Source organism: Rosa chinensis, chromosome 1 (assembly GCF_002994745.2).
Source record: "Rosa chinensis cultivar Old Blush chromosome 1, RchiOBHm-V2, whole genome shotgun sequence".
NCBI lineage: Eukaryota > Viridiplantae > Streptophyta > Magnoliopsida > Rosales > Rosaceae > Rosa > Rosa chinensis.
In genome coordinates, this window is record NC_037088.1 from 58,860,662 (window position 1) to 58,887,116 (window position 26,455).

Here is a 26,455-nt window from a genome sequence, read left to right on the forward strand (position 1 = left end):
TTGGTTTTTAGCCATCCAAGAATCTCCTAAAACAAAGATTCCGACAGGCAACCCTTTCTTTCCCGGAGAACAATGAAACATGTTCCTCCATACAAAGCCCATAAGTAGTACTATGTTTTATACATGTATGCATGATTCTCTTTGATTTCTTTTATAAAGGCAAGAATGGTAAGCCATGCTCTTATCTGGGTCTAAAGTCTATGCCACCATCATCATGTAGGTCAAAATAATGGTCACCATGTAGGTGCATCTTCTGTTGCCCTCTTATTCGTTTTAGTTCTGAAATTACAAGAAATAAGCAGACAAGCAACAAAAATCGAATAGATGCAGAAAACCTATCAAGTCATGGAGTCATGGAGTCATGGAGATAGAAAAGCTAACCCTAGTTGGCAATGAAGATGTTTAGATTCAACACAAAACTAATACAATAGTTCGGAAAGATAATACAAAACCTGATATATTGTGACACAAAAGCTCATTTATATTTATATTTAAGTTCTATAATATGAATCAATGTATCCATAAGCTAGGTGAAAATAGATAATATGAGTTAAAAGCATTAGTAATTGAAAATAGTAGAGACGACAGCCCTACGTAATCTCAACTCAAAGTTCTTCAATGCTCTCAACACACTCCGTACGTGTTGCGAGCTTCTATGTGAACAACTAGGCTAGTCAATTAGTCATCGCGAGCGGCCCATTGATCATCAAGTCTTGTATCCAGCTATTTTGTGCGACACTTTCACATTGCTTGATTTAGCTACAGAATATATAAATCATGGGTCAGATGGATTCTCTCTCTAGGACTCTTATCCTGTCTGTGCGTTCTTTTCCTTTTTTTCCTTCCATTCCTGTTTGTTCAATATGTTTGGCCCCAAAGAATGTGATCAAGAAAGCTAAATAGAAGGAGAAGAAGGAAGCATGTGAATCCTCTACTTGTCCCAATTGATTGAGACTATGCGACACCAGAATTGGAAGCACGTATATATTTTGCCCCTCTCATTACACGAAGCTTGAGACACCGACACCTCTAGTCTCTGTCGATTCTCTTATATATCTATTATTTCTGCCCTGGTTTGGTTCATTGGTTGATATTTTAGGCAGCGCCGCTAGTTACAGATGAAATAAATTGGCTTCTGATTAAATCAGGTCCAAATTCAATGTCAGAAGAATAACACTCTGGATTTGGTGAGTTTTGGAGGCAACTAGGCTTGGGACACACACACACATATACTGGATCATGGATTCACATCATAAGAAGAACTAGCCAGATCCAATGAACCAGTTACTTCAATGGAAGTGGGAATCAATTTACGAAAATGTCGTGTAAACCCGAAGATGTGGTTTCGTATCAATTAGGGAACAAGCGAAAAATTTAATAGCATGCAAAAATATGATACAGGAGATTGAGATAGATGTCTGAATTTTTATATGGCGTTAAAAGCTAGCTACGTACATTTCGTTCAAATGCAATTTCACAAGCCTTGTGTGTGATTTTTGTGTGAGATCTGACATATTTCTAATGTTCAAATAAATTTTGCACATGCCCACCAGCCCAATCTATATATTTATGGTCGGTCGTAAAATATATTGACACATACAATTATTCATCAAAACATCCAAGTCATTGTAAATAATCTCTCACTCATCGACAATTGATCATCTCAAGATCAATCATGAATGGACACATTTTACATAGTGGATTTAGTAACTTTTCAAAGAAGACAACATAAACTTATAATATTTAAATTTATTTTGAGATAATTTTTCAAACATCTTACTTTTACAGAGAGAGAGAGAGAGAGAGAGAGAGAGAGAGAGCATGCCTCCATACACAACAATATCTCGCACTATGAGACCCAAAAAGGATGTCAGAATCTTCGTTTACAAGGTTTGATCGTGCGCAATAATGTAATCCTGTATCTCTTAATTGAGAAGGAGGTACTACCATGTGGTCGGATGAGTCACACGATATCTTAATTTAGGTTGCTACACTAGTCTTTTGATTGTGGAATATGAAATAATGTTAGACCTCTTGCATGTGACCTTTCTTCGGTAGCAAGATTCAATGAATTTTGTTAATATAAAAGGTGAGAAATATCGATCAGCTTTTTATGATAAGATTTTATCAGTGGTGATTGGTGAATCTAGAATATGGAATAGCTTAGATCTGTTTCTCCTCTAGTTACCTTTACTAGAATTTGGTTGATTTGTAATTCCTCGAATATTTTGTAACAAATATATATATATATATATATATATATATATTAAGGTTTTTTCTTTTAGTAAAAAAAATCTAATTTAATCATTCAAAAATTCAAGTCTAACGGCTCATTAAATACAATTCAACTGCTAAATACCATAATATAACAGATAAGAAACATCATTGTACGTAGAATATAGTACCAACATACATACTATGCAAATTGTGTTTAAACAAAAATTGAACTTTAGGTGAGCTTTCCTTCACCAATGCCGGTGCTTCATAAATCTTCTCAATTCAGTGTATAACATGTCATAATGTGTAAGCATAAGCCAGAAAATTACAAATATTGAACTTTAGGTGAGCTTTCCTTCGCTAATGTCTGTGCTTTAGAAATCTTCTCAATTCAGTGTATAACATGTCATAATGTGTAAGCATAAGCTATAAAAAATAGGGTCATTGTAGACAAAGCTCAATTACCCCATAACTTCCACCTGGAGCCTAAACTTAAAAGTCAAAACAAAACTCAGCCACATCCTAAACGGCCATAGCTGCAACACTTCCGCTCGATAAAGCGCAGCCTTGGTGATTAACTAATTACTCACTCCCTCCATCAACAAACTCAGCCACATCTGTGTTTTCAGTTGCCCCCATTTGAGCCGCAAACAGTCGATCTCGAACATATTCCCATCGAGAATCGCCTTCGTGCTCACTATCCTCGCCGAATCAAAATTGCTTCGGTGAGAAGCAGTAATAATGATAGCTCCAAAACTTAGCTTTGATGGGTGACCGTTGAAAAACACCGACGTTGGATGGCTAAGATCAAACAACGAGATGTGGAGAGGATACCTCCACTTAGAAGGGAGACCGGCGCCGGTCGTCATGGTTGAAAAACGAAGCTCAAGTGGCTAGGTTTCAGAAGCAACTAAAGCATTTATATTTTCAATCCTAAACCCTATATAATATATATATATATATATATATAGATAAGGCCCTTCCACGATCCTTTTTTTTGTCATTTAAATGATCTCTTGTGAGACTCACTTTTGAATCGTATTTCGGCATCTCGATTGTTTAGTTTTTAGGTCCTAATGTATATATTATTTTTGCAAATTTTCAGTCAAATTGAAGATCGTTAAGGTATTGAACTAGATTAAATCAATAGACCAACCGAATCTGTCCAACCTAACCGTTCGTGTTCATAATTGTAAATTACAGTTATAGATGCTTTAATGATTATCAATTTGGCTAAAAATTTGCAGAGATTATCTACACATATATACTTAAAAACTGAACGGTTAAGATGCGAATATATGATCGAAAAATAGGTCTAATGAGCGATCCCTTAAAGTGCCCAAAAAAATGGATCCCTCACGCGTGTGTGTGTATTATTTATTTAATACGTATGTGTCCACGCATTATATGTTGATCAAATGGAAAAACAAATTCTCTCTCCACGAGAGAACCCTAAAGACCGGCGGCGGCCCGATCTGCTCAATCCTTCTCGTCCGGCGGGGCTCGGACGAATGGGCTGGCCTCTGGCCTCGCCGTCGTCATGGGATCTGCTGCCGGACGGGTAGTCAAGGCTATTGCTCTTGTTCCATCAGAGGGAGTTTTGCTCGAGGCTGCTTGGTGGTTCTGGCTGGGATGGTGAGCGGAGGGTTGTCGTGCTAACAAGTCCGGCGATCGAACCCTGATGGTGGCGTCATCAGTCTGAACTTGGTGGTGGTGGGAGATGAATTCCTGGATAGGGGTTTGGTTTTTCTCTGTGGAGGCGTGGGTTGCGGCGGCGTGGTCTGTGCAGTTTGGGTCGTCGGCGGTGGGCGCTAGTGGCGACGCAGGTTGGGGAGACGCAGATTGAGGCAGGTGCAGGTCGTGGCGGCGTGCGGCGGACCGAGCAGGGTTGGGCGGATCGTACGACGGGGATGTGGAAGTGGGTGGACTGGATCGGATCTGGCTGAATGGGCCTTGGGTGGACTTTGCTTTGGTGGGCTTTGAGTTTCTGGGCTGGGGTTTCTACCCTAGTCCAATAGCTTCTAATTTGGGCTAGGGTTTAGGCTCTTGGCCCAAACCTATGTTTTTAGCTTTTGTCTAATTACAATAAGTTTCTTGTATTAGGAACCTAACGAGCGTAGTTTGGCTTGTCTATTCGCTATGTTTCCATAGCTTTTAGGCTCGCTTTTAAAGTGAGCGATTAGTTCGAATATAATTGGTCTATCCTATGTACTACTGTGGCTCCTCCACGAAACCTTGATCTGGTCATTGTTATGTGTCAGCGGGTGAGTATGTAATGGCCTTCTTGGCATGTGCTATTATCAATGGAATTACCATTATTCAAAAAAAAAAAAAAATTATATGTTGATCAAATCACTTAAATTAGACTCCGTCTGATCTAATCAAATTAGTAAAGAATCAAAAATTAAATATGCTTGACTGAAAAATCAGTTGTCAAATTAGAACATTTGATCCATCTCCCATTGTTGTTAAATTATAATAAAACTTGAATTCATCAACAAGTATATCTTTTGCACCGTATAGAGACCCGACCGACAGAGAAGAAATATGTTGCCCGTACCATGCGATACGGCAGACCAATGGAAACATTAGCAAATGAGTGAGTGTAGACCTATAAATGGACTGGATTTGGAGCGATCAATTTAAATCCGAATTCGTTTAGTTATAAAAATTTACAACCTAACCTGATCCGTTAACTCAGCAGATCGTTGATAGCTCAATCCAAATCCGTGTATGTCGGATTAAAGGATAATTGATCCGCTAATCGGATTTGTTTGTAATAATACATATTTTTAGATTTTAATAATAATATTAAATTGTTATCATGATAATTCATGAAATATTAATAAAATATAGTGTATTTATTATTTTATATTAAAAAGTAATGAGTATTCTTACGATGTTATAATTAATATTTTGAAAATTAATATTTATTAATATAAAATAATATTTAATTATTATAAAATCAGACCGAATCATTAACGGATCGGATCAATTTAAATCCGTGTTTGATCGGTTAAATAAATGGATTAATAGATCCAGACATCCGTTAATACAAGCGGATCAAATTTTCAATCCAAACTTGTTTAATAACCACGAATTTAAAGAGGATATGGATCAAAATTTAATTTATTTACAGGTCTAAGTGAGTGAGGTGATTTCATTATTTTTACAGTGGATAAATAAGAATAACTTCAAAAACTTTCTATTATTTTGTTGAGTTTTGATCGATACATTTGACCGTTGACCACTCCCTTTAGGGCGTTGCCCATGTGATGCTCCCTTGATTGAGTAAAATGGTAGCTTCAGTTCTGCTCATGATTTAGATTTCTAAAACAGAAGATTGAATCTAAATCTAATCACAGCGATGGAATAAGCTTGCATGTGAGGAGTGGGGCTCAGCCAATTCAAATAAAGCTTCGATTTTTTCTTTGAAATTTTTAGGTCACGAAATCTAAAACCATTATCCAATAGTGTTCTCTTCTCAGTTGTCACCATCACAAAAATCCTAGGGATTTTGTTTGATTTCTTTCCAACCTGGGGTTCTTTTTAACCAAAAACCTAAACGTATGAATTGAGATGGAAACAAATTTATAGCACTTGAACCACCAGCGTATTCTTACATTAATAAAAATGAACCGTCTTATAATATCAAGCGCATTAAAAATAATTAATTATAATTCTATAAATATTAAGAATTGAAATTACCTGATAAATGGGTGTAAGTAAAAAAAATAAAGATTTTTAACAATTTAATTTAAAAAAAAATTATTGTGTATAAGATAAATAATCACTGGATAGGACGCGGTGGTATCGTAACACTGTGTAGGGTCCAAGTTGTTAAGGTAACCCTACCGAGTATGCGGATGCCAGCGCAGAAGAGGTAGAGTGTACACGTGGGGGTGAGTTGAGGGAAATTGGAGGGAGAACATAATTGAGAGTGATAGAAGGAAGCTTGTGATTTACTCAAACTTGTGAGGTTGGTGCCCTTAATTATATGCACCACCTACGCTCACCATCTTCCATTCAGGCTTCAGCCCCCCATCATCAGACCTAACAAGTAGCCAGCTGTGGTACTCTAGTATTGTACCATTCTATCTGTCTTTTTTTATATGTTTTACAACATTTTAATTTTAGACCGCACGGTGGTCAATGAGCCAAGACGTATTAATTAGTTGACCTATTAATACTATCAAAATTATTGATTCAAATATTTCTGACACTACGATCAAGGGTGTGTGATGATAAAAAATAAACAAATTGTGAATATTTTTTTTCATGCAAGTGAGATTAAGAAGCCCTGCGTTACTTGATGCATTTCAACAACTATCTTAGACTCGGTCGTTGCGATGGGAACTAGGTAGCGGATGTTCTTGCTAATATTGGTCTCTCTTCGTATAGTTTGGTTTGGCAGGACGTGCCTCTTCCTTCATTATTTCTCAGGGCAACATAGATTATTTGAATTTGCCCAATTTTTGTTTTCGTTAGTTTGTTGATTCTGACTGTTTATTTGCTTTGTCTTTATGGGGTTTGACTTCTATCATTCTAAACTTAGGTGGTGTTTGTTTCGCAGGACTGTCATACCCCTCCTTATTTTCTATAATAGTCCTAGACTCTTACAACTTGAACTGTGCTATACTAAACCATGATTCATGTTTGTTGCTGCGTGGAACAAAGGCTACTGTACTGCCTTGTTTTATCAGAGAAACTCATCAAAGTTCCAACCTTCAATTCTAAGTGCAGAGAAAACGACTCCATATTACCTACTAGACCTGTGGAAATGTAACAATCAAACAATGCAATCATAAATCCATCTATAAACACTTCTTAAAATGAAAAATCCCAATAACCAGTAACATTCATTGCACGCTAGATTGCTGAAAGTTACAGCACACAAAACATAGCTTGTAAAGTTCAAATTTTTGGCATTGTCAATTGAGATTTCAATGCTCAGTAATGCCATTATAACCAAATGTTTCAAATTGGGTCAAGTTCTATTTATCTAAGAACACCTTGAAACCGAAGAGGAAAACTTTTCTCTGTTTTCAAAATTCACTCAACAAGCCCAAACACCTTACATGGCAATGCCCAATCATACTCATTTATCAGCACAGAAAATGCACCATACCCAATTTGAATCTCACAATCTCTGTACTCCTCCAAAGTCCTTCAGAAAATTTTATCCCTCAAGAGCATATTAATCACTGTCGAACGACACATCGATGCAAAGCTTCAATCTTTGGGTGGCCCATAGAGCAGTAATCACTGATTTTCGAATTTGATTATGTTTTGGAAGAATTGGTCTATGGGTTTTCAGCCACCGTTGGGTACACCGTTTGTGGGGTGGTTTCGAGTTGACGACGACGGTACTTGAAGAAGTCAATTGGTGACTGAGAACCTCGCACTGTTGGGGCTCAATTTCGGGATCCTTTTTTAGGTTTTCCATCACCCAGTTTGCGTGGGAGCTGTGTTTGGTTGGGTGGCGAGTAACGGCGTCGCCATAGGGGTGTGGGAATGAAGTGATAGATGGGGCGGGGTTGAATTGCAGGTAGAGAACGATGAACAGATGGAAGAGTAGTGGTTTCCACAATCTCATGGTTTTTTGTGGGTTTGTGGTAGAAGGTGTTGGGGGTATCTTTGAGATTGTGGAGTCTCATTAAAAAGAGTATTCCTTGCTGCCAAACATGGAATAATTGTGATTAGACTAGATAAAGATGTCCAATCCTGTCTAATCCCATATAACAAATACTACCTTAATGTATCCTTTTATTTTCTTTAATAAATACGGGATCGTATCTTTCGATCTCTGTTTCATGAAAAAAAAAAAAAGAACTCGGTCGTCAAACAGTCAACAGTTGCTTGAGTTAACATTCATGGCATTATTGATTCGTCTTTTTATTACGTACATGAGTTATGTAATAAAGGCAATTAACGAGTCAATCACATCGTCATAATCAATCATTCCTAAGGAGAATTTATGTACTAAGTACGTGGGTTATGAGCACCTAATGTCCCAACGATGGAGACCAGAGGTCAATTAGTTTGTGGGAGTTGGTTAACTACTTGCCAAACCGAAGTTGACCTATTTCGCATCCAATCCAACATGAACCCTAATGACTCACTCGTCACTACCCGACGTCCCGACCGCGACAAAAGTGAGGTAGATAAAAAAAGACAGCGCAAAGATTCAACGAAGCACACTAGGGTTCTTGGATCCTAATTAAGAAAATCCCAAAGTGCGAATAGAATGGTCGATTCCATGCGAACGAAATCCGCCCGTTGATGGGTTCGGATTTCGAACGACGAGAAACTAATAAATGCCCCGCCCAAGTCTGAAAGTGACGCCACAGCCCGGTGCTCCGACCACCGAGGGCGGGAAATTGGAAACTTTTGGCGGGAATATCGATTTTGGGTGGTACATTTTTTTTCTTAATTATATTCAGAACTTTTGCATTTATTACGGACATCTTTTTTTGGAAAAGACAATAATGCCCAAGTCTAGTCCTATCCTCGTCACGTTTGAGTTGACAGCCTTTGGGTTCCCGCCACTCTCGGCTACGGCAGCTCACTAACTGACGTAGACTTGGTGCAAAAAGACAATAATGCCACAGTGAGAGAGAAATTTCATTTCTTTTGGCTTTATAAAGAAAAATCTCGGTCCACGTGGAATAATATTTTCTGGCATAAAAGGTGGTGGGTTTAATTTTCAAAAGGACTTCCCGCGCTTTTGACCAAACGGTGCTGCTGCCACTTTAAATTTGGCAGGTAAAGCATACGGTGACTGGGCCCCACGATGTAATTTTTTTCCAAAAAATTATTTTTTCCATAATTAAAAAGAAGAAAATGAAAAATCTAATGGCGGGAAGTTTTATCAAATAGAGTTGAGAGGTTGGGTTTTGGGTCCGGGTGGCTTTATTTATTCTTTGTCCTTTTGCAAACGCCGTGAAAACTGCGTTACCGGTTAACGGGGGGCCGTGGCGGTAACGATTATGTGGGAAGAAGCCGTACGGCGAGACGGAGACGGAGACGGTGGGTTTTGTTATTGTGTATAACAGGCAGGAACAGGAGAGGTTGACAGTTAGGCTGCCGACTCCACTGGAGCCGCCACGTCACCAGATTCAGAATCTGAATTGGGTCATTGGGATTTAGGGTGTGGCCCAGTTGGGGGTGGTACTTCTATCACTGAGCAAATCACGGGATTTCTGTTCTACCGGTCCAATACTTTTTTTTTTTTTGAGATCGAATATTTTCTTTTCATAATTTGATGTGAATTTTAGTATTTTACTAATTCATCTCTAATTAGTTTAGAGATTAAGTAATGTAACTTAAGTAACTCTTATAAATTGGGTCCATAGCTCAGTGGTAGAGCATTTGACTGCAGATCAAGAGGTCACCGGTTCGAACCCGGTTGGGCCCTTTTAATTTTCAGTATTTAAATAATTTTATTGTTTGTCTTATTATTTTTAATTTACTACAAACAGAATCATTGAAAAGTTCTAATAGTTCTAATTACTGCGCAAACAATCATTATTATGTCTACTACTTTAATCAACAAAACGGTAATTGGAGCAGTTTTACTCTAATGTGGTGCTGAACGATTGTAATCGATGGAAAGAAAAAGCAAAGGGCAAATTGTTTAAGGTTGAACGCAAATGAGATCACGACAGCCAGATTTCTTAGTGTATTGGGTTGCTTAACAATTTAGTCATGGTAAAGGAATCTTGTTACGATTTCTAATGATCGGATTATGGATTGTTATTGTCAATTGAATCATCAATTACGTGTATTTTTATACATGTTGGCGTGTACTCACAGGTAAAGTCATGCAATATGTATGGTTCTGTAGGAAAAAAGATTGTAGAGTGTTTAGAATTTGAGTTCTTGATAGATTTTGATTTCAATTTGGTATTCAATGCCAATTTAGTATACAAATAGGTGATGGCGAAGAGTATTTGTGTGCTTTTCAATCAGTTAGAGTTCGACATATTTACCTTGAAGCAAATGGTGTAGCGGATAGGCTTGCTCACCTTTTTAGTGGGTGTGATATTGATGATTTGTGGTTAGATGAGATGCCTGTAATCATTCAGGATATTCTCTACGAGGATCAATGTAACTGTGTCTATGTAGCTCGGGGTTCAGGTTTTATGTCCCCCCCCCCGATGCACAACCCTAATATTAATATAATAAATGGAACCGGGCGTGGGGCTGAGTCTCCCAGCTAGGCTGGGTTCCAAACCCCTTTAAAAAAAAAAAAACAAAACAAATAGGTGATGGCGAAGACTTCCTTGAATCAATGTTTCTGCACTCAGTAATTGTAATAACATTTGAGAGTGAGTGAGCAAGAAATATATATTTTTTTTTTTTTATATCCTCCTATTTTGAATGGTATATTTTATCATTAAAGATATTTCCAGACTTATTTAGTCTGAAATTCTAAATGAATTACGCCAACCTTAAAATAGGCGATACATATTTCATATCGTTCAATGAAATTATATAATATCGTCCGTTTTTATATCATTTAATTAAACGAGTTAGTATGTTATGCTGCAAATCGTTTGAAATTTAAAAGGAATCTTTGAGAGTTTTAAGTTATTCAATTGAATGAATGTTTGATTGGAAGTTGCTTGCTTAGGTCACACTAGTGATCTCATTTGTAAACATATTCGTGCTGTGGACATGTATTAGTGCTCTAGCAACGAGGAGCGAAGACATTGCAATACCTATTGCTTATAGTTTAGGCTATGGGTTGACTGTATTGCCATTTCATCTGAGACCATAAGATTGACATCAATGGACCTCATTGACAGATCTAAAATCAACGGAAGGGGGGAAAATGTGCTGAATTGACTTATTGCAATTAAACTTTTAAGTATCCAATGTCATAATGACATCTCGTCATTAATATGCAATACTTTTTTTTTCAGTAAATATCTATTGAACTTTCTGAAAAGAACTTATGAGTTTTAGAGAACAATCAAACGAATAAGTCTTGAAAACAACCACTGAATACTAACATAGTGTTTACAGCTAACGTGTATGTTAGCTAACCACCAAGTACTGTTAGGATTACATAAGAAAATAATAGGAAATTTCGGGTAAATTAATTAGAAACAATGTTTACCACTTCACTGAATAGACTTACAGAAGAATGACTAAAGTTCCACAAGCTGTCATGTTAGATCTCACTAGATTTCTCATGTTGTCTCATAGTGGCTATTTTACAAGGGTAGTTAGGAGCAATCATCACAGAACATTTTAAAAAATCGTATGTGCAAAAATCAGTAAACATTCAATAAATGGAATCAAGTAGGATGATAACTCCAACTCTTTGCCTAATGGTGTTCTTCCTTTTGTGTTCTATTTTGTTTTTCTTCCTGTCATTGCATATCTTAATAAATCTCTAATAAAAACCCTTTTGAAACAAAGCACAAATCCAAAACAAAGTTCAGTGACCAAAATTTAAAAATGGAGGTAAATTCTATTCATTCTTTATGTGACCAACACAATCAACAACAGTGCATGGAAGTAGGCAAAGTGACAAAAGTGAAACGAAGCAACAAGACAAGGCCAATGGTGTACGCAATTTGAAAAACCCGTAGCTGGATTACGAAGAATCTGAAAAAAAGAAGAAAAGAAAGAAAATTGAACCAAATCTAAGCAGTAAAAAACACCCACTAATCTCTCCTCAAAAAGCCTGTAAACCCAACACCAATGGTGTAGTTCATTGATTAAACAAAAGGCAGGTGGGTTTGGATAGAAGGACAAATGTCTCCAACTACTGGGCCACTCCCTCCAGTTGTTTGCACAATCCCATAGCCCCTTCTCTCTTTCAAATTTTTCCCATACCTTATTACTTTTCCATATAAATTTTGAAGCTGTGTCTCAGATAGACCCTGAAACCTTAATAAAGGCAGCTTGTCTTCCACAAAGTTCCTCCTCAAGTCTCTCTGTCTTTCTCTCTGTCTTGTTGGGTCCTTGTCCCTCCACTCACAGCCTGCAAAACCCAAACTCCCTCCCCCTTCATTATTATATCTTCCCTAACCAGCAAGCACTTCTCTCTCAGACCCCTCTTTCCCTCTTCCTTTTATACTGAACCTTCTCTAAGCCTTAAGCTCCTATGGCTAAGTCACCGGAAGATCCCAGCTTCTGGCTCCCCTCTGATTTCCTTGCCAACGACGACGTTCACCTCATGGACAACAAAGGGCTCAGCTTCCGCAGAGCCGCCGCTGTCTCCTTCCCCACCGAGTTTCCGTACGAGTTCGACTCGTCCGGTTCCAACTCGGCCCTGAGCTCGCCGGTGGAGTCCGATGTGGGCTCCACCGAGACGGAGAGCAGCGACGAGGAGGACTTTCTCGCCGGGTTAACTCGCCGCCTGGCTCAGTCCTCGCTCAGCCAGACTCAGAAGCTCTCCGTCCCCAGCTTCGCTAATGAAAAGCAGCCCGAGGTAAAGCTTTCGTCTTTAATACAGTGACTTTTTTTTTTTATACTTAGTTTTTTGGGTGATAGAGTTCTTAATTTTTGGGTGCTGTGTTGACTCAGTGGGTCATGTCCGGGTCACCTCAGTCGACTCTGAGCGGAATCGGGAGCTGGTCTAGCAACGGAAGCCCGGCGGGTCCTTCTTCCCAGGTGCCGTCTCCTCCAACGACGCCGTTTGGGGGTCAAAACGACACCTGGGATCTGATTTACGCCGCCGCCGGACAAGTGGCGAGGTTGAAGATGAACAGTGTTGAAGGAGCAGCCAAGTTCAGTAACAACAACAGCAACGGCAGAGGGCTTCTGGGCCCACCTCGGAGCCCAAGTCCGTCTCTTCCTTGCGTCCAAAACCAAAGCCCCTTCACCCAGGTAGGAACAGTATGAAAGATTTCATCTTTGAATGAAAAGGAGGGATCTTTAGTCTTTAATATTTGAAGGTGAAGCAAGTTCTGATCCAATTTTGGGGTATTTGATATGCAGTTTCAGCAAGTGAGACAAGACCAAGTACTACAGTCACAGAGCTCTGCTGCTTCTTGGGGAAAACCAGTGAAGCTTAACTGGTCAGCTCAGCAACAACAGCAGCAGCAACAGATCCAAAACAGAGGAAGAAATATCGGTCTGTATGAAAGTGGAAGATGTGCGCATGGTGTGAGTTTGCCCCAATCTCAAAATGCATGGCCTCCTCTTCAAGCTCAACACCAAAACCAACAACACCCACATCGCAATACCCGACCCGTTTTGCCTAATGGGTCTAATGTCAAGAGGGAGTCTACCGGCACCGGCGTCTTCTTGCCTCGCAGATACTCCAACCCCAATCCGACTCCTGAGCCACCTCGCAAAAGAGCAGGTAACTAGTGATTTGGTTAGTTGGGGTTATTGACTGATTGTATGTACCATTTTTGGGGGTTTGTTTTGACATTTTTGAATTTTTTTTTTTGGTCATTAGGTTGCCCTACTGTTTTGCTCCCAGCCAAGGTGGTTCAAGCTCTGAACTTGAGCTTTGAGGACATGAATGGTCATCATCAACAACACCATCTTCAGCCACGATTCAACAACACTGCTTTGGCTCCAAACCATGGTAATGCATTAGCTTTCCAAATATGGAACTATTTTTGTTGCAGCAGATCTATTAGAGTATATTAGTTTAGTTTTTGTTGGTTTCTAAATTTGGATGTATTGGGATTTTTGCAGAGGCTCTGGTGGCGAGAAGAAACGCGCTATTGACTCAGCAAAGAAGGGGTTTAAGGCAAGATGGGCCACTAAACTATGAAGTGCGCTTGCCTCAGGAATGGACCTACTGATCTGACCTGACCGTTCTATTCTGGTTAATAGTCGCATTCCATTCCTAAGGGGTTTTGTGACTTTGGCTTGTTGGGCAAAAGCAAAAGCTAAAAGCAAGTGTTATAAAAAGTAGTAGTAGTAGTTGTAGCAGCAGCAGAGTTTGTGATATTTGGGTTTTATTTATTTATTATAGTGAAGGAAATTCAAGAATGTTTGAGCTTAGTTTAGGATCAATAAAGATGATGATATCCAGGTTTTTTAATGGAGGATGTTGCAGCAGCTTCTGTGGGGGGCTCTCTCTATAGCTTTTAGGTCGAAGGAAGAAGAAGAATGTGTTGTAATAAATGGGCTAGGTTTTCGAGGGTATTCAAATTTCTTGTTGTGTAAGTCAAATTTCACAACCCTCTTGTAAGATTATTCTACTAATAAGAAAATTTTTAGTATTGATTTTGTCATTTCTCTATTCTGCTATTTTGAAGATATAATATTCTCCCCCGTTTTTCTTAACTTAATCTCGGGCAAGGTAAAAAGATTTGTACTTTTAAACTGCTTCCAAAAAAGGCAGGTTACACCGAGCAAGAACATGGTTGAGGGTCCCCATGGAAAAGCTGGTAATCTGTGTAGAGCTGGTTACAGTTGTAGCACATTATTTAACCACTAGAAACTTGAAGCTGCTGAGTATCTGAATGGTGGATATTTGATATGCAAAAATCTGTGGAAAAAAATCCATATCCCATGAAAATCATTGAATGAATAATGTGAATGGGAGATTGGTGCCTGCCATTTCTGCTATAATATCTTAATTTCAAACACTTAAAAAGTCTAAATTAACGGCACAGTGGTGGTAGTTTTTGCTTCGGAGTGAAGTGTTGGTGGTGGAGACTGTGACATTAGATATGGGGCTCCCTTTTACGTGTTTGAAATTTTGATGGACGTTTGTATCCAGATAATCTGATTTTGGTTGACCCACCATTATTTTTCTTTTCTTTTCAAACTACATCTACCGAGAAACCGATCTTAGACCAAATGGACAAAAAGAAACCTCTTGATTTCGAAAGTTAGTTAAAACCTGATTTATAGACGAAATCCCCAGTAAAATCAAGCTATTCCGAAAAGCAAAAAAGAAGTCTAAAGAACCCTAAACATGTTTGTGTCAAGTTCTACACTTTGTTTACCGAAATTAGAGCAGAATGCAATGGCTTTAGTAAAAGGTGAAAGAAAATCATAACTAACATTGGAAGAACAGAGCTGTAAAGCCCAGCCCTCCAGTTGGTTAAACCAAGTGAGTAGAATAGTATTAGTGGAACCAGTGTTAACCAGTTGCTAAACATGCTCGTGTCTGCACAGTTTGAATTAGACAAAGCCTGCCTCCTCCAATCATAAAGAAACCATGCTTGTTTTACAAGATCCAAGGCACTTTTTTCTTCCTCTGAAAATGGTTGATTATCACAGTGAAAGGAGTGAACTGTTTTTGCTTTAGCTTTGACCAATTATGATTAATCAAAAGGAAAAACAACTCGTACCACATCTTGCTTTAATTTTGGGAGTTGGGATTTCTTGTGAGAAGATCCGTCAATCACAAGAGCAAAGTGAAGGTGGATATGGAGTCATAGCAACAGATATTTAATTTAAACTTAATATAAGACTAATACTTGCAAAATCGGACTGTAAACAACGGGAGATCGGAGAAAAAAGTAATATAAGATTGAGATAATCTATAATTAAATATTCTAATGTGTTAGAAAGTTTTTGAGAAAACAATTTATAATAATCACAAAAGTGTAACTACTTGATCAACCCATAACTTGTAAGGGTTGTTACGATAGTGCACCTAAAAATTCATAGTATTTGAATATGTAATTTACGGTCAGAGTTGAATTTTAAGTTTAAAGAAATAAGTAAGCAACTAAATGGACTCCTTTCACTTACCTGAAAGACCATTGTTGAAGGAATATTTCAATTCCTTAAAGTACACATTTGACAATGCCCTGTTCCTAAACATCAATCATATAAGTCAAGATGAGATGTCCTGATTTCTAGTTAACTAAATCCATACATAAACTAAAGCCCTTATTTATGTAGTGGAGGTCCTAAATCAGGTAGTTCACGGTTCTTTAATTTGATTCTCTTTCTGAAAAAACCTCATCTCATTCTCTATAAAATTGAATTATCAAAGTGCGTTTGATATTGGCCAGCGACTAACCAAACCAATCAAACGAATGAGGCCAATCAAGGAAGATGGGAGATGCCTTTTAGGTGATTTTTGTCACTAATATTTCAATGAATTTCGTTTATTAAAAATAAAAAATCAATTCGATCAAGAAAATAGGATTTTAGAGGGGCTGGAAGCACATGGATACCCTCCTGGCTCCTGGCTTTGACAGAAGGTTCTAATTTCCAAACCAGGAAAAAAAAACAGAAGAAAAAAGCATGGGGAAGGCTTTTTGATGTCTGGCCCATCTCTAGCCGTCAATCACGTTCTGTTGGGTCCAACTTGGGCCGGATCAGCTCCGCGATTTCTTTTGTGCTTTATGATTAACGACATCCAAATGATATTCATTCGCTTTGCTTGGAGCATACGCATGCTTTATCCACAATCATTAACATGCATGATGGAAGATCTTCTTACTTCTCTAAATCCTTTCCATCATATTTCTATCATCCACTATTGATCTCTCCTCAGATAATTTTTTTTTAGGCATATATGGGTCCCATATTTATATAAAATGCTTCTTCTCATATAGCTTTGTCACAGTAAACAACTACGTCACGGATTGAGCTCTCACAGCTACTATCTCTCTATCACTCTATGCGTTATGATTCGTTTCATACCCCTGATATTTCAGGATTGTCCTTAGATTAGCAGTGGATTAGTATTGTTTGATACAATGTAATGAAAGCTCAATGCATTATTAGTAATGAGCATGCTATTATGATTATTGCTTTGATTTTCATTAATATCAAGAGCTAGGTGTAGCTATACTCATTATTCATTTTGATTATCATAATTAGCCAGATAGTGCTAATCTGACAAAAAGTTTTTGTCTTGCAAAATTAATGGATCACATGGGCTTTTTAGCAGACTGCAGACCCTTGATTGTTGAGAGTGGGCTTCGTTTGTTTATTAATGGATCACATGGGCCTACTGGCAGCAGCTCACAAGATTGCTGCAACTGCCATATATTGTTATGGAAGGAAAGAGAAGCACCATATGGCCGAAGCCTGCTCTTGCTCTAGATGAAAGTAATTTGTGTTGATTGGGTTGTGGTACTATTTTTGATTTTTTCCTTGAGAGGCTTAGAGCAGGGAATTTTTCGGGTATTTCACCGAACAAGGTTTTAACGAGGCTGCTCTAAACCGTTGCTTGTATGATGCGTATTCATAGCGAAATTGTCATTTGATAAAGAAAATTGTGGGATGTGATCATGTGGCAATATCCCTTTATATACAAAAATATTGATGACTACAAACCCTGATTTAAGTAATGCTACAAATTCCAATCCCTCAATTTTTGGACTCTGATCATGTGGCAAAAATCAACAATATATCCTTGAGAATATTGAATACCTCATTGTCAACATCTCAGCTTATCTCAATTTTTGGACTATATCCTGGTTGTCACTATATATACAAAAATATTGATGACTGCAAACCCTGATTTAAGTAATGCTACAAATTCCAATCCCTCAATTTTTGGACTCTGATCATGTGGCAAAAATCAACAATATATCCCTTGAGAATATTGAATACCTCATTGTCAACATCTCAGCTTATCTCAGTTCTATAATGTTGGATCTTTTGTGAGATAATGTTCAGGAAAAGACTCAAAGCAACAAACCAGAAAGAAAACCCAAAGCTTATTTTACAATGATTTTTATTTTTGAACCGATGGCTACCAAGCAAAAAGAAGTAGCACCCAGTGTTCAAGGTCACACCAGAATCACGATATAATAGAAAGTCAGAAGGCTCCACTAACCCCCAGAACAGAATCTGTATAAGGCATAGAAGCATAGTGCATTACAACTCTACAAGCGGAAACGATAATGATATTCCCTGATAGAGATATATACTCAGTCAAGCAGCACCATAGAATTAAAGTCTAAAGGGGAATGGGATATTTGCAAATAATGCAAAACCCAAAGATTCTGAAATTAACAGCCAACATCAACTACAGACCAGCATAATGTAGTTCATAGTTTTGTTTATTTATCTAAGGTCTATAGAGTTCTAAATCAGCATCCAGTTGAGCTGCGGGTCAGGATCGTGCCCCTTACTTCCACTTCTTGAACTTGCCTCCACCGTGCTTCCCGTGCTTCCCAAACTTGCCGTGCTTGCCCCCATGCTTCCCGAATTTACCATGCTTAACCTTGCCGTGCCCCCCGAACCCTGGCATGCCGTGAGATGGATAGTAGCCGCCATGGGAGACTTGGTGAGAGCCTTGACCATGATGGCCTGTCAATTGGTGAGCGCCGTATGCGGCTGCAGCAGCAGCTGCACCCCCTGCTAGTATTCCCCCCATACCATGGCCTCCTGAACAAACATAACACAAGCACTCAATATTAAGTTCAGAGATGAAGATAAGAAGAAAATGCCAAATGCTTTCACATTGTCTAGACAAGCACCAATATAATTTGGTCGAAGCAAAACTAGATCCAAATGTAAGTAGAAGCCAATATCAGATGATGATCACATTATAGGGCCTAAAGAGTCATAAGATGAGACTACAACGATGACTTTGTATGACCAGAACGAAATCGATCCAGAATCATTCTAGGCAGTAATAGAAGAACACTTAATTGAAATGATGGATCAATTTCCTAGAACACACACACACATATATATATACATTAACATCATGAAAAACAATAAAATTTATACATATCACAAATTGATCAGATTTGTTCTAATGTTCATAGATATAAAAACTCTCACACAAAAAAGATTTCCATTTCATTGGAAATTGTATGCATCCATATCCAATTGTGACAAAGTATCAAAAACAATTTAAAGCAAGTCAATCCCTAAATTTAGTTCAAATCTCAATTTATCAATTGACACAATACACATAGAAAATGATAGAAAGCTAACATCTTTACACATATCAATCAACTCCAAGAACACAAACAACTCAAGATCAAACAAAGACAGAAAATTTACCTCCAGAATGACCGCCGTGAGCGGCGGGCGGGTACCCTTGTGGAGCGTAGCCCTGCTGCGGCGGGTACCCAGCTGGCGGGTACCCTTGTGGGGGATATCCACCCTGCTGCGGTGGATAGCCCTGTGGAGGGTATCCCTGTTGCGGTGGATACCCCTGTGGAGGGTAGCCATGTTGTTGAGGTGGGTAGCCATGCTGTCCTCCGGCAACGCCGTGTAAAAGACTACCGAAAAGGCCCTTGTCAGTTTCTTCACCACTGCCACCACCTTGATGCTTATCCTTACCACCACCCATGTTTGTTTGTCGATCAGTTCAAAACTTAGCGCAGAGCAAAATAGACAAAAGAGAAGAGAATAATGAAATAGAATGGGAGATATGTTGCGCTTTATATAGTTTTTTATGGTGTGGGAAAATATCGTTGACATTATTGAAAGGACGCGCTTCTGTGCCTTACCCGTTAAGAGTATCGAATCCGAATCGGTTTCTTTTCTTTCTTTTTGGGATGAAACGCGGGGATGAAACGCGGTAGAAACACGGGTCGGATTCGATTTCGGCTCTGTGTTTATTGGACGCGGTCCATTTCCGTTTTTGTTTGTTTTTCTTTCGTTCTTTGCCATTTGTATTAATTGGACACATTCTCCATCACTCTTTAATCACCAAACTTGGTGGCTTATAAGTTAGGCAGGATGGCTTTGGCATCCATTTGATGATTCAGTCCAATAATTTGAATATAATTCATAAATTCAAGTAAAATTAGAGGAACCTATCGGATCTCATGGATTTCAGGGGTGAAATTGACTTTCCAAGTGGTGGTTTCTCCTACGATCATTGTAAGTGTTTTCGAGGACGTTAGTTGTAAAATCTCGATAAACTTTCATCCTTATTAAGAGGTTATCGTTGTTTCGTGACCGTTGCCGATAAGTCGATAACAACAACTTCAAAGATGTTGAGAGCCTTACAACCTCTACATATGGGGCGGGGAGATTTTGGACTTCAGGATTTTGTGGCCTAGGCTAGACTAATCTAGATGGAAGTATCTTTCTACTATCATTCATGATTCATCAGTCATTTTTTTTGTGTTTTTTATTCATTAATCATTACTTAATTTGGAGTTAGGCGATATACTCTTGACAACCTCATTCCTTACTTTGTAGTTAGGATAGTTAGGGTTAGGGAACCTACTACAATGGTTAGTCATGTTATATTCTTATTTAACTTGTGTTACATTACATTAGATTGATTCAACTTACTTTTGTGTTACATTAGATCGATTCAACCCCTAACTTACACTTCTCAGGCATAACTCTGCAAGAGCTTACAATTTTTCTTTTGCTTATATTGTTTTCAAGAGCTTAAAATTCTAATTTTTTTTTCTCCAGGAATTAAGCTTCCGCACTCCGTAGATGCCCAGGTTGAAAACTATAAAATATTATTAGCACCAAAATACATTATACATCGAAAAATCCAAACGACCAAAACCCAACAACGCATTACATTATACAAAAGCAAATTCCATTACATAACCTCTTACTCTCTTAGAGACACACCACACAGGCACATACACCTCAACCTTTTATTCCACAACCATTACCACATTCTGAAAAAGCCCGTCATCTAGTCAGAAATCTGAATGGCCTTCACATCAGGCTTCTTGACCTCCACCTTTGGCACAGTGACAGTAAGCACCCCATTCTCCATTGCCGCCTTCACCTGCTCCACCTTGGCATTCTCCGGCAGCCTGAACCTCCTCAAGAACTTACCGCTGCTCCTCTCCACCCTGTGCCACTTGTCGCTCTTGTCCTCCTTCTCCACTTTCCTCTCGCCGCTGATCTGCAGCACCTTCCCTTCCTCCACCTCCACCTTCACCTCCTCCTTCTTCAGCCCCGGCAGGTCCGCCTTGAACACATGCGCCTCCGGCGTCTCCTTCCAGTCGATGCGCGTGTTCGCCACCGCCGCCGTCTCCGAGCGTGGAGCCGAGCGGGAGTTGATCAAGGGGAAGTCCTGGAACGGGTCCCAGATGTCGAGCGAGAACGGGTCGAAGATGTTGCTCCGTCGACCGTTGCCGAAAAAGCTTCCCGGAATGAGAGACATCGTGTATATATCAGCTTTGTGCGTAAGTTGTGAGTTGTACTACTTGCGATCGCTTTGGAAAACTTGATTCTTGGTTTTGGGGAGTGAGGAGAGGAGATATATATATATATATATATATATATATTAGGAAGAAGATGAGGGCAGTTTCGTAATGAAGGATTCTTTGTCTCTTCCTGAAGTGTCTGGTACTGTCTGGCCAAAGGAGGTTCCAGAGAGATGGTTCTCGAAAAGTCGCGAAAATGAAGAAGGCGAGCGCACTACTAAACCAGGCTCAAGCCTGCAGCCCAAAAGTTAAAGAAGCCCAAGAGCGAGGGGATTATACGTGTAGTTGTTTTGTTTAATATTATTGGGTGTTGTAAAACGCGCAATTGTGGTATTAACCTAACATCACTTTTTAATTATAGAATGAACCGCTTGAAATATGCTATTAAATTTAGTTATCAATTTCTATAGAAATCATAATCCGAATAGACAAGCACTTGACAATTAAAAAACGATCATAACACTAAAAAAATATCCAAAATCTTGGGCCAGATCGCCCTAAACGCTAATTAACTAGCTGAGGTGGCAAGAGGAGCCCAGGTTGGACTGCATCCCCAAGGTCCAAATCCCCCAAACTTGAGCCCTAGCCCTAAAAGCCGAATCCAAGAGGAGTAAGGAACAACATAAGCATCAATTTAATCGTCACTAGTTAAATACCTGAAAAAGAATGCAATTGATCCAAGAGGAGTAAGGAGCTCTACACTAAAAATGCCCTCAAAGGCTCAAACCCTTAAATGATAGAAATAAAATACTTGAAAAAGAAAAGCAATTGTGTTTTTCATCCATTTTTTCCTAGTATGCTGATTAGTTCTGCCACTAGTTAAATACCTGAATACTACTTTAAAGATGACCCACCTCGTTGATTTAGTTTTATCACGACTTATTTAAAAACCCCATCATTGGGTCGAGTCCTCCAACTTAATTAGAGTATTCAATAACTGTCAACAGATCATAAAGCGGGGCAACAAAGTACCTACAAAGTAAAATGAACTAGAATGGATGATGAATGAAAATTTCGACTACAATATGATGAAATTCATCCCTAATTTGTACACAAACCAAAAATTCATTCTAATTTCCCTTTTCAAAAGTAAAAATGGTATTCCTCTCACCAACTTTGTAAGAACGCAGCTGATCAAGAGCTCAAAGATACAGCCACAGCTTAGTTCAGTAGTACCACAACCATCAATTACGATCTCAAGTCATATTATATACTGAATTTTATTAATTAGATTGGTTGCCACCATCAATAATGCACTGTATGAAATTATGAATGCAGAAGCCAAATAGACCCTACAACATCTCAGCAGTTTATAACTCACTGAGTAACAGTAAAATATGTAAGAGCATGAACAACACAAATGCACAATGACGAGGCTGAAAACAATAGCTTAACAAACTAGCTTGCTGAAGGGGGAACTAAATCCTTTCACCCACCAACCAACATTCACCTTTCGAACTCAATAAAGTTGTCGCTTCAATGGAATTAACTTCACCTTGGAATTGTCAGTCACATTTAAGGTATAGATGGATGAAATTGACCGGGAGGGACTGTAAGCGCTGGCTAGCTCAACTGATAAACACCGAAAAGATTGGTGACCAACCAATAGTGGTTGCTTAATTGTTTGGCTATGAACATGCAAACCGACTGTACAATTCCAATCAATAGCACATTCCTTCTTCTCTCTTTGTAACATGCATGCCTTAACTGCAAGGGGGAGTATTCAGAGCACCGCCGTGCACTTGCACCAACACAAATAAATAGTTAGATTGCATTCAATACACTTTTTGTTTATTAAAAATAAAGTTGATAATAAATATCAAGAGTTGAGATTATTTTATAAGGGTTGAGTCACTTGCACCGTCGGTGCATAAAATAATTTCCATAACTGCAAAATTTCATAGTATATGGTTGCCTTTCATTATGTTCCTCATAAATGATGGTCCATCTTCGAATTTATTTCTTTGTGATAACTGCATGTAACCAACAATAAGATCAAGATTCATCAGAAAGGTTGTTGGCTAGGTTGCCCTTATACTATAAAGATTCCTAACCTAACCAGGCACGAAATTAAATACAATACAATAAACATATATAGGCTAGGGGGAGTGGTATATACACACTCGCTTGAGTGTGTGTGAGCCACATTCAGACAAGTGTCAGCTTCTCATTGTTTTCTATTATTTAATTACACAATAACAATTAATGCTACTTTGAATTTATTGTTTTCCATCTCTACCCCTAACCATATTTCTCCTCCATTTTTTACTTTCCCTCCACTATCTATTTCCAGATAGAACACTGAATAGCTAGAACCCATTTAATCAAAACTCATGTGACTGTGAATATGCTTATAACAAAAAATGGGTACCACTTAATACGCTATTACGAGCATTATAAAACACGATATAATCAAACAAACTAGTTTCTTCATTCTTGACTTATTTGGCTAAAATGGTGCTGCATTTATTAGTAATAGCAGTTAGGTAGGTTTTTTATTTATTATTATTATTTTTTTTTTTTTATGACAGCTAAGTAGTTTATCAAGAACTAACATTTAGCAAACTTGGTTGGTTAGGTGCTATAAGATCCTTTTTTTTCTTCAACCATTAAGATCAACAAAAAATAAGAACAGCAAAATAAGATCATTATTTCCATTAACGTTTTGCAAAATTACATCAGAAAAAAACTACTATTCAACCAATTTTCACTATCTAAGAAATTAAACAAGGCTAATTGGACAATATAAATGATAGCAGGTCAATTAACTAATTTCCTACAATCACGTCAAATAAAAGAGGAAATCAGGTATATAAGAGTAAGAACTATCTCACAATAGAGTACCGATTTAATTAGGGACCATCATGAGTATATATCAATACCAACTATCAACACAAAAATCGCATAAATTGATTAAGAATCTTACCTCAATGTAAAAGGCAACCCACAAAAGTAACTAATATAGCAGGAAATTGCATCTCAAAAGCTTGTTTTTTTCTTTCTTTCTAAATCAGGGATCTCAAAATTTTACTTTGAGGTAATTAAGCCCTCAGGCGGGAAAATTGAAGCTTTAATTGGCTTGTGGCGGGAAAGGAAAGTAGAAGGAAAATGGTCTCTAATCTCTATGTTTTCCAAAACAGGGGTAGAGATGGAAAAAAATAAATTCAAAGTTGCATTAATTATTATTGTGTAATTAAATAATGAAAAACTATGAGAAGTTGACACTTGTCTGAGTGTGGCTCACACACACTCAAGTGAGTGTGTATATAGCACTCCCCATAGGCTAGAGACCAAAGAGGCCTGAAGTTTTAAGCAAACATAGTCCATGAGTCCTTGTAAACTTCAAATGGAGCAGAGGAAAGGCCGGAGGTTGATACTCTTCCCATTTCCCTTGCAAGGCCATATAAACCCTATGCTTGAGCTGGCCAACATTCTACACTTCAAAGGCTTCTCCATAACAATCATCCAAACAAACTTCAATTCTCTCAACCCTTCAACCCATCCACAGTTCACCTTCCACTCAATCTCAGATGACTTATCTGAAAGCGAGGCTGCTGAAGATGATCTTCTCCTTCTTCTTTCTCATCTCAACACAAAGTGCAGTGAACCTTTCCGGGAATGCTTGGCCACCTTGTTGTCTAGTCTAACAGAGGAGCCTGTTGCTTGCTTGATCTGTGATCCACTCTTTGACTTCACTCAGTCTGTTGCCGAGAGCCTTAAGCTCCCATGGATTCTGCTAAGGACCAGCGGTGCTTCTTCCACTGCTGTCTATTCTGCATTTCCACTCCTGTGGGAAAAGGGTTACATTCCAAAGCAAGGTACAGGTTTCAAGTTTCTTGTTAAAAGGGCAAAATGTAGATTAAAAATCTTTCCATTATATTGCTTGAGCTTGTCTACCGCTTACTTTGGAATCCTTATGATTTCCTAATTTCTATTTTTGACACTAGACTCTCGACTGGAAGAGACGGTGACAGAGCTTTCACCTGTCAAAGTTAAAGATCTTCCGATGATCCACAGTTCCGACCCAGAGAGATTTTTTAAACTAGTACGCTCCATTACATATGAAACCAAGGACTCATATGGATATATCTTTAACACTTTTGAAGACCTTGAACAAGATGCACTGGCTACAATTCGCAAGAAATTTCACATTCCAGTTTTCCCAATAGGTCCATTTCACAAGTGTGTCCCAGCAACCACTTCTGCAAATAGCTTATTATCACAAGACCGGAGCTGCATTTCATGGCTAAACACTCAAGCACCAAAATCTGTTATCTATGTTAGTTTTGGGAGCATTGCCGCAATAAACGAAGCTCAGTTTTTGGAGATAGGCTGGGGACTAGCCAACAGCAAGCAATCCTTTTTGTGGGTGGTTCGACCCGGGTTAGTTCAAGGTTCGGAATGGCTAGAACCACTGCCTAGTGGTTTTCTTGAGAGCTTAAATGGAATGGGACACATTGTGAAATGGGCACCCCAAAAAGAGGTGCTTGCTCATCAAGCTGTTGGAGTATTTTGGACTCACACTGGTTGGAATTCTACATTGGAGGGCATCTGTGAGGGAGTCCCTATGATTTGTATTCCATTTTTTGCTGATCAAATGGTGAATGCAAGATACGTAAGCGATGTTTGGAAAATAGGATTGCAGCTAGAGGTTGGTATCAAGAGAGAAGAAATTGAAAGAGCAATTAGAAGACTTATGATGGAGAAAGAAGGGGAAGAGATAAGAGATAGGGTGTCAAAGCTGAAGGATATGGCAAATCTTTGCCTGAAACAAGGTGGCACTTCATACCAATCTTTGGATGACTTGATTAATCATATCTTATCACTAGAATCATTAATCACAAAACTTACAAGTCAGTGATTGATTAAAATGTGGATGCAGGGCATCATCTACTAAATAAAATGTGTATGCTTTGTGCAACTTTATTCATGCTGCAAATTAAAGGTGTACATCTACGTAGCCTAGCAGCACGAGAGCAAATAACATAAAATTATTTGAGAACTGCTTCAATCTAAACATTTTTAAATAGTAACCATTATAAAAATATTAAGAGTAATACAATTTTATCTATAGGCCATGCTAAAGTTTGGATCCTTCTTATACATATATACATGTTAAGAAAGAAACAAAACTGAATTCAGGAGCAATTAATATAGACTTCAAGAGTCAGGAGCAAAGGATACACAAACCA

The 26,455-nt window shown here is 38.5% G+C and overlaps 4 protein-coding genes and 1 non-coding gene across 5 annotated transcripts; 3 read left to right on the top strand and 2 right to left on the bottom strand.

The window, feature by feature from the left end:
* Nucleotides 1–9,562: 9,562 nt before the first annotated feature.
* On the top strand, nt 9,563–9,634 carry TRNAC-GCA. Its single transcript has one exon. It is a non-coding gene; the product is annotated as a tRNA-Cys (tRNA).
* A 2,442-nt stretch (nt 9,635–12,076) lies between these two features.
* Nucleotides 12,077–14,429, top strand: LOC112182870. The gene is made up of 5 exons (XM_024321429.2): nt 12,077–12,664; nt 12,760–13,062; nt 13,174–13,540; nt 13,640–13,771; nt 13,885–14,429. Exons 1-5 carry the CDS (start codon nt 12,338–12,340, stop codon nt 13,992–13,994), a joined length of 1,239 nt encoding a protein of 412 aa, XP_024177197.1. The 5' UTR covers nt 12,077–12,337; the 3' UTR covers nt 13,995–14,429.
* Nucleotides 14,430–17,876: 3,447 nt separating this feature from the next.
* LOC112182871 (glycine-rich protein A3) lies at nt 17,877–19,495 on the bottom strand. Its single transcript, XM_024321430.2, has 2 exons — nt 19,132–19,495; nt 17,877–18,504 (listed from the first exon to the last, which is right to left on the bottom strand). Exons 1-2 carry the CDS (start codon nt 19,421–19,423, stop codon nt 18,245–18,247), a joined length of 552 nt encoding a protein of 183 aa, XP_024177198.1. The 5' UTR covers nt 19,424–19,495; the 3' UTR covers nt 17,877–18,244.
* Nucleotides 19,496–20,533: 1,038 nt separating this feature from the next.
* LOC112195475 (17.8 kDa class I heat shock protein) lies at nt 20,534–21,308 on the bottom strand. The gene has a single exon (XM_024335899.2). The coding sequence runs from the start codon at nt 21,218–21,220 to the stop codon at nt 20,744–20,746; it is 477 nt and encodes a 158-aa protein (XP_024191667.1). The 5' UTR covers nt 21,221–21,308; the 3' UTR covers nt 20,534–20,743.
* Nucleotides 21,309–24,570: 3,262 nt separating this feature from the next.
* Nucleotides 24,571–26,219, top strand: LOC112182736 (UDP-glycosyltransferase 76B1). Its single transcript, XM_024321274.2, has 2 exons — nt 24,571–25,081; nt 25,211–26,219. The coding sequence occupies exons 1-2, from the start codon at nt 24,589–24,591 to the stop codon at nt 26,122–26,124; spliced, it is 1,407 nt and encodes a 468-aa protein (XP_024177042.1). The 5' UTR covers nt 24,571–24,588; the 3' UTR covers nt 26,125–26,219.
* Nucleotides 26,220–26,455: the final 236 nt, after the last annotated feature.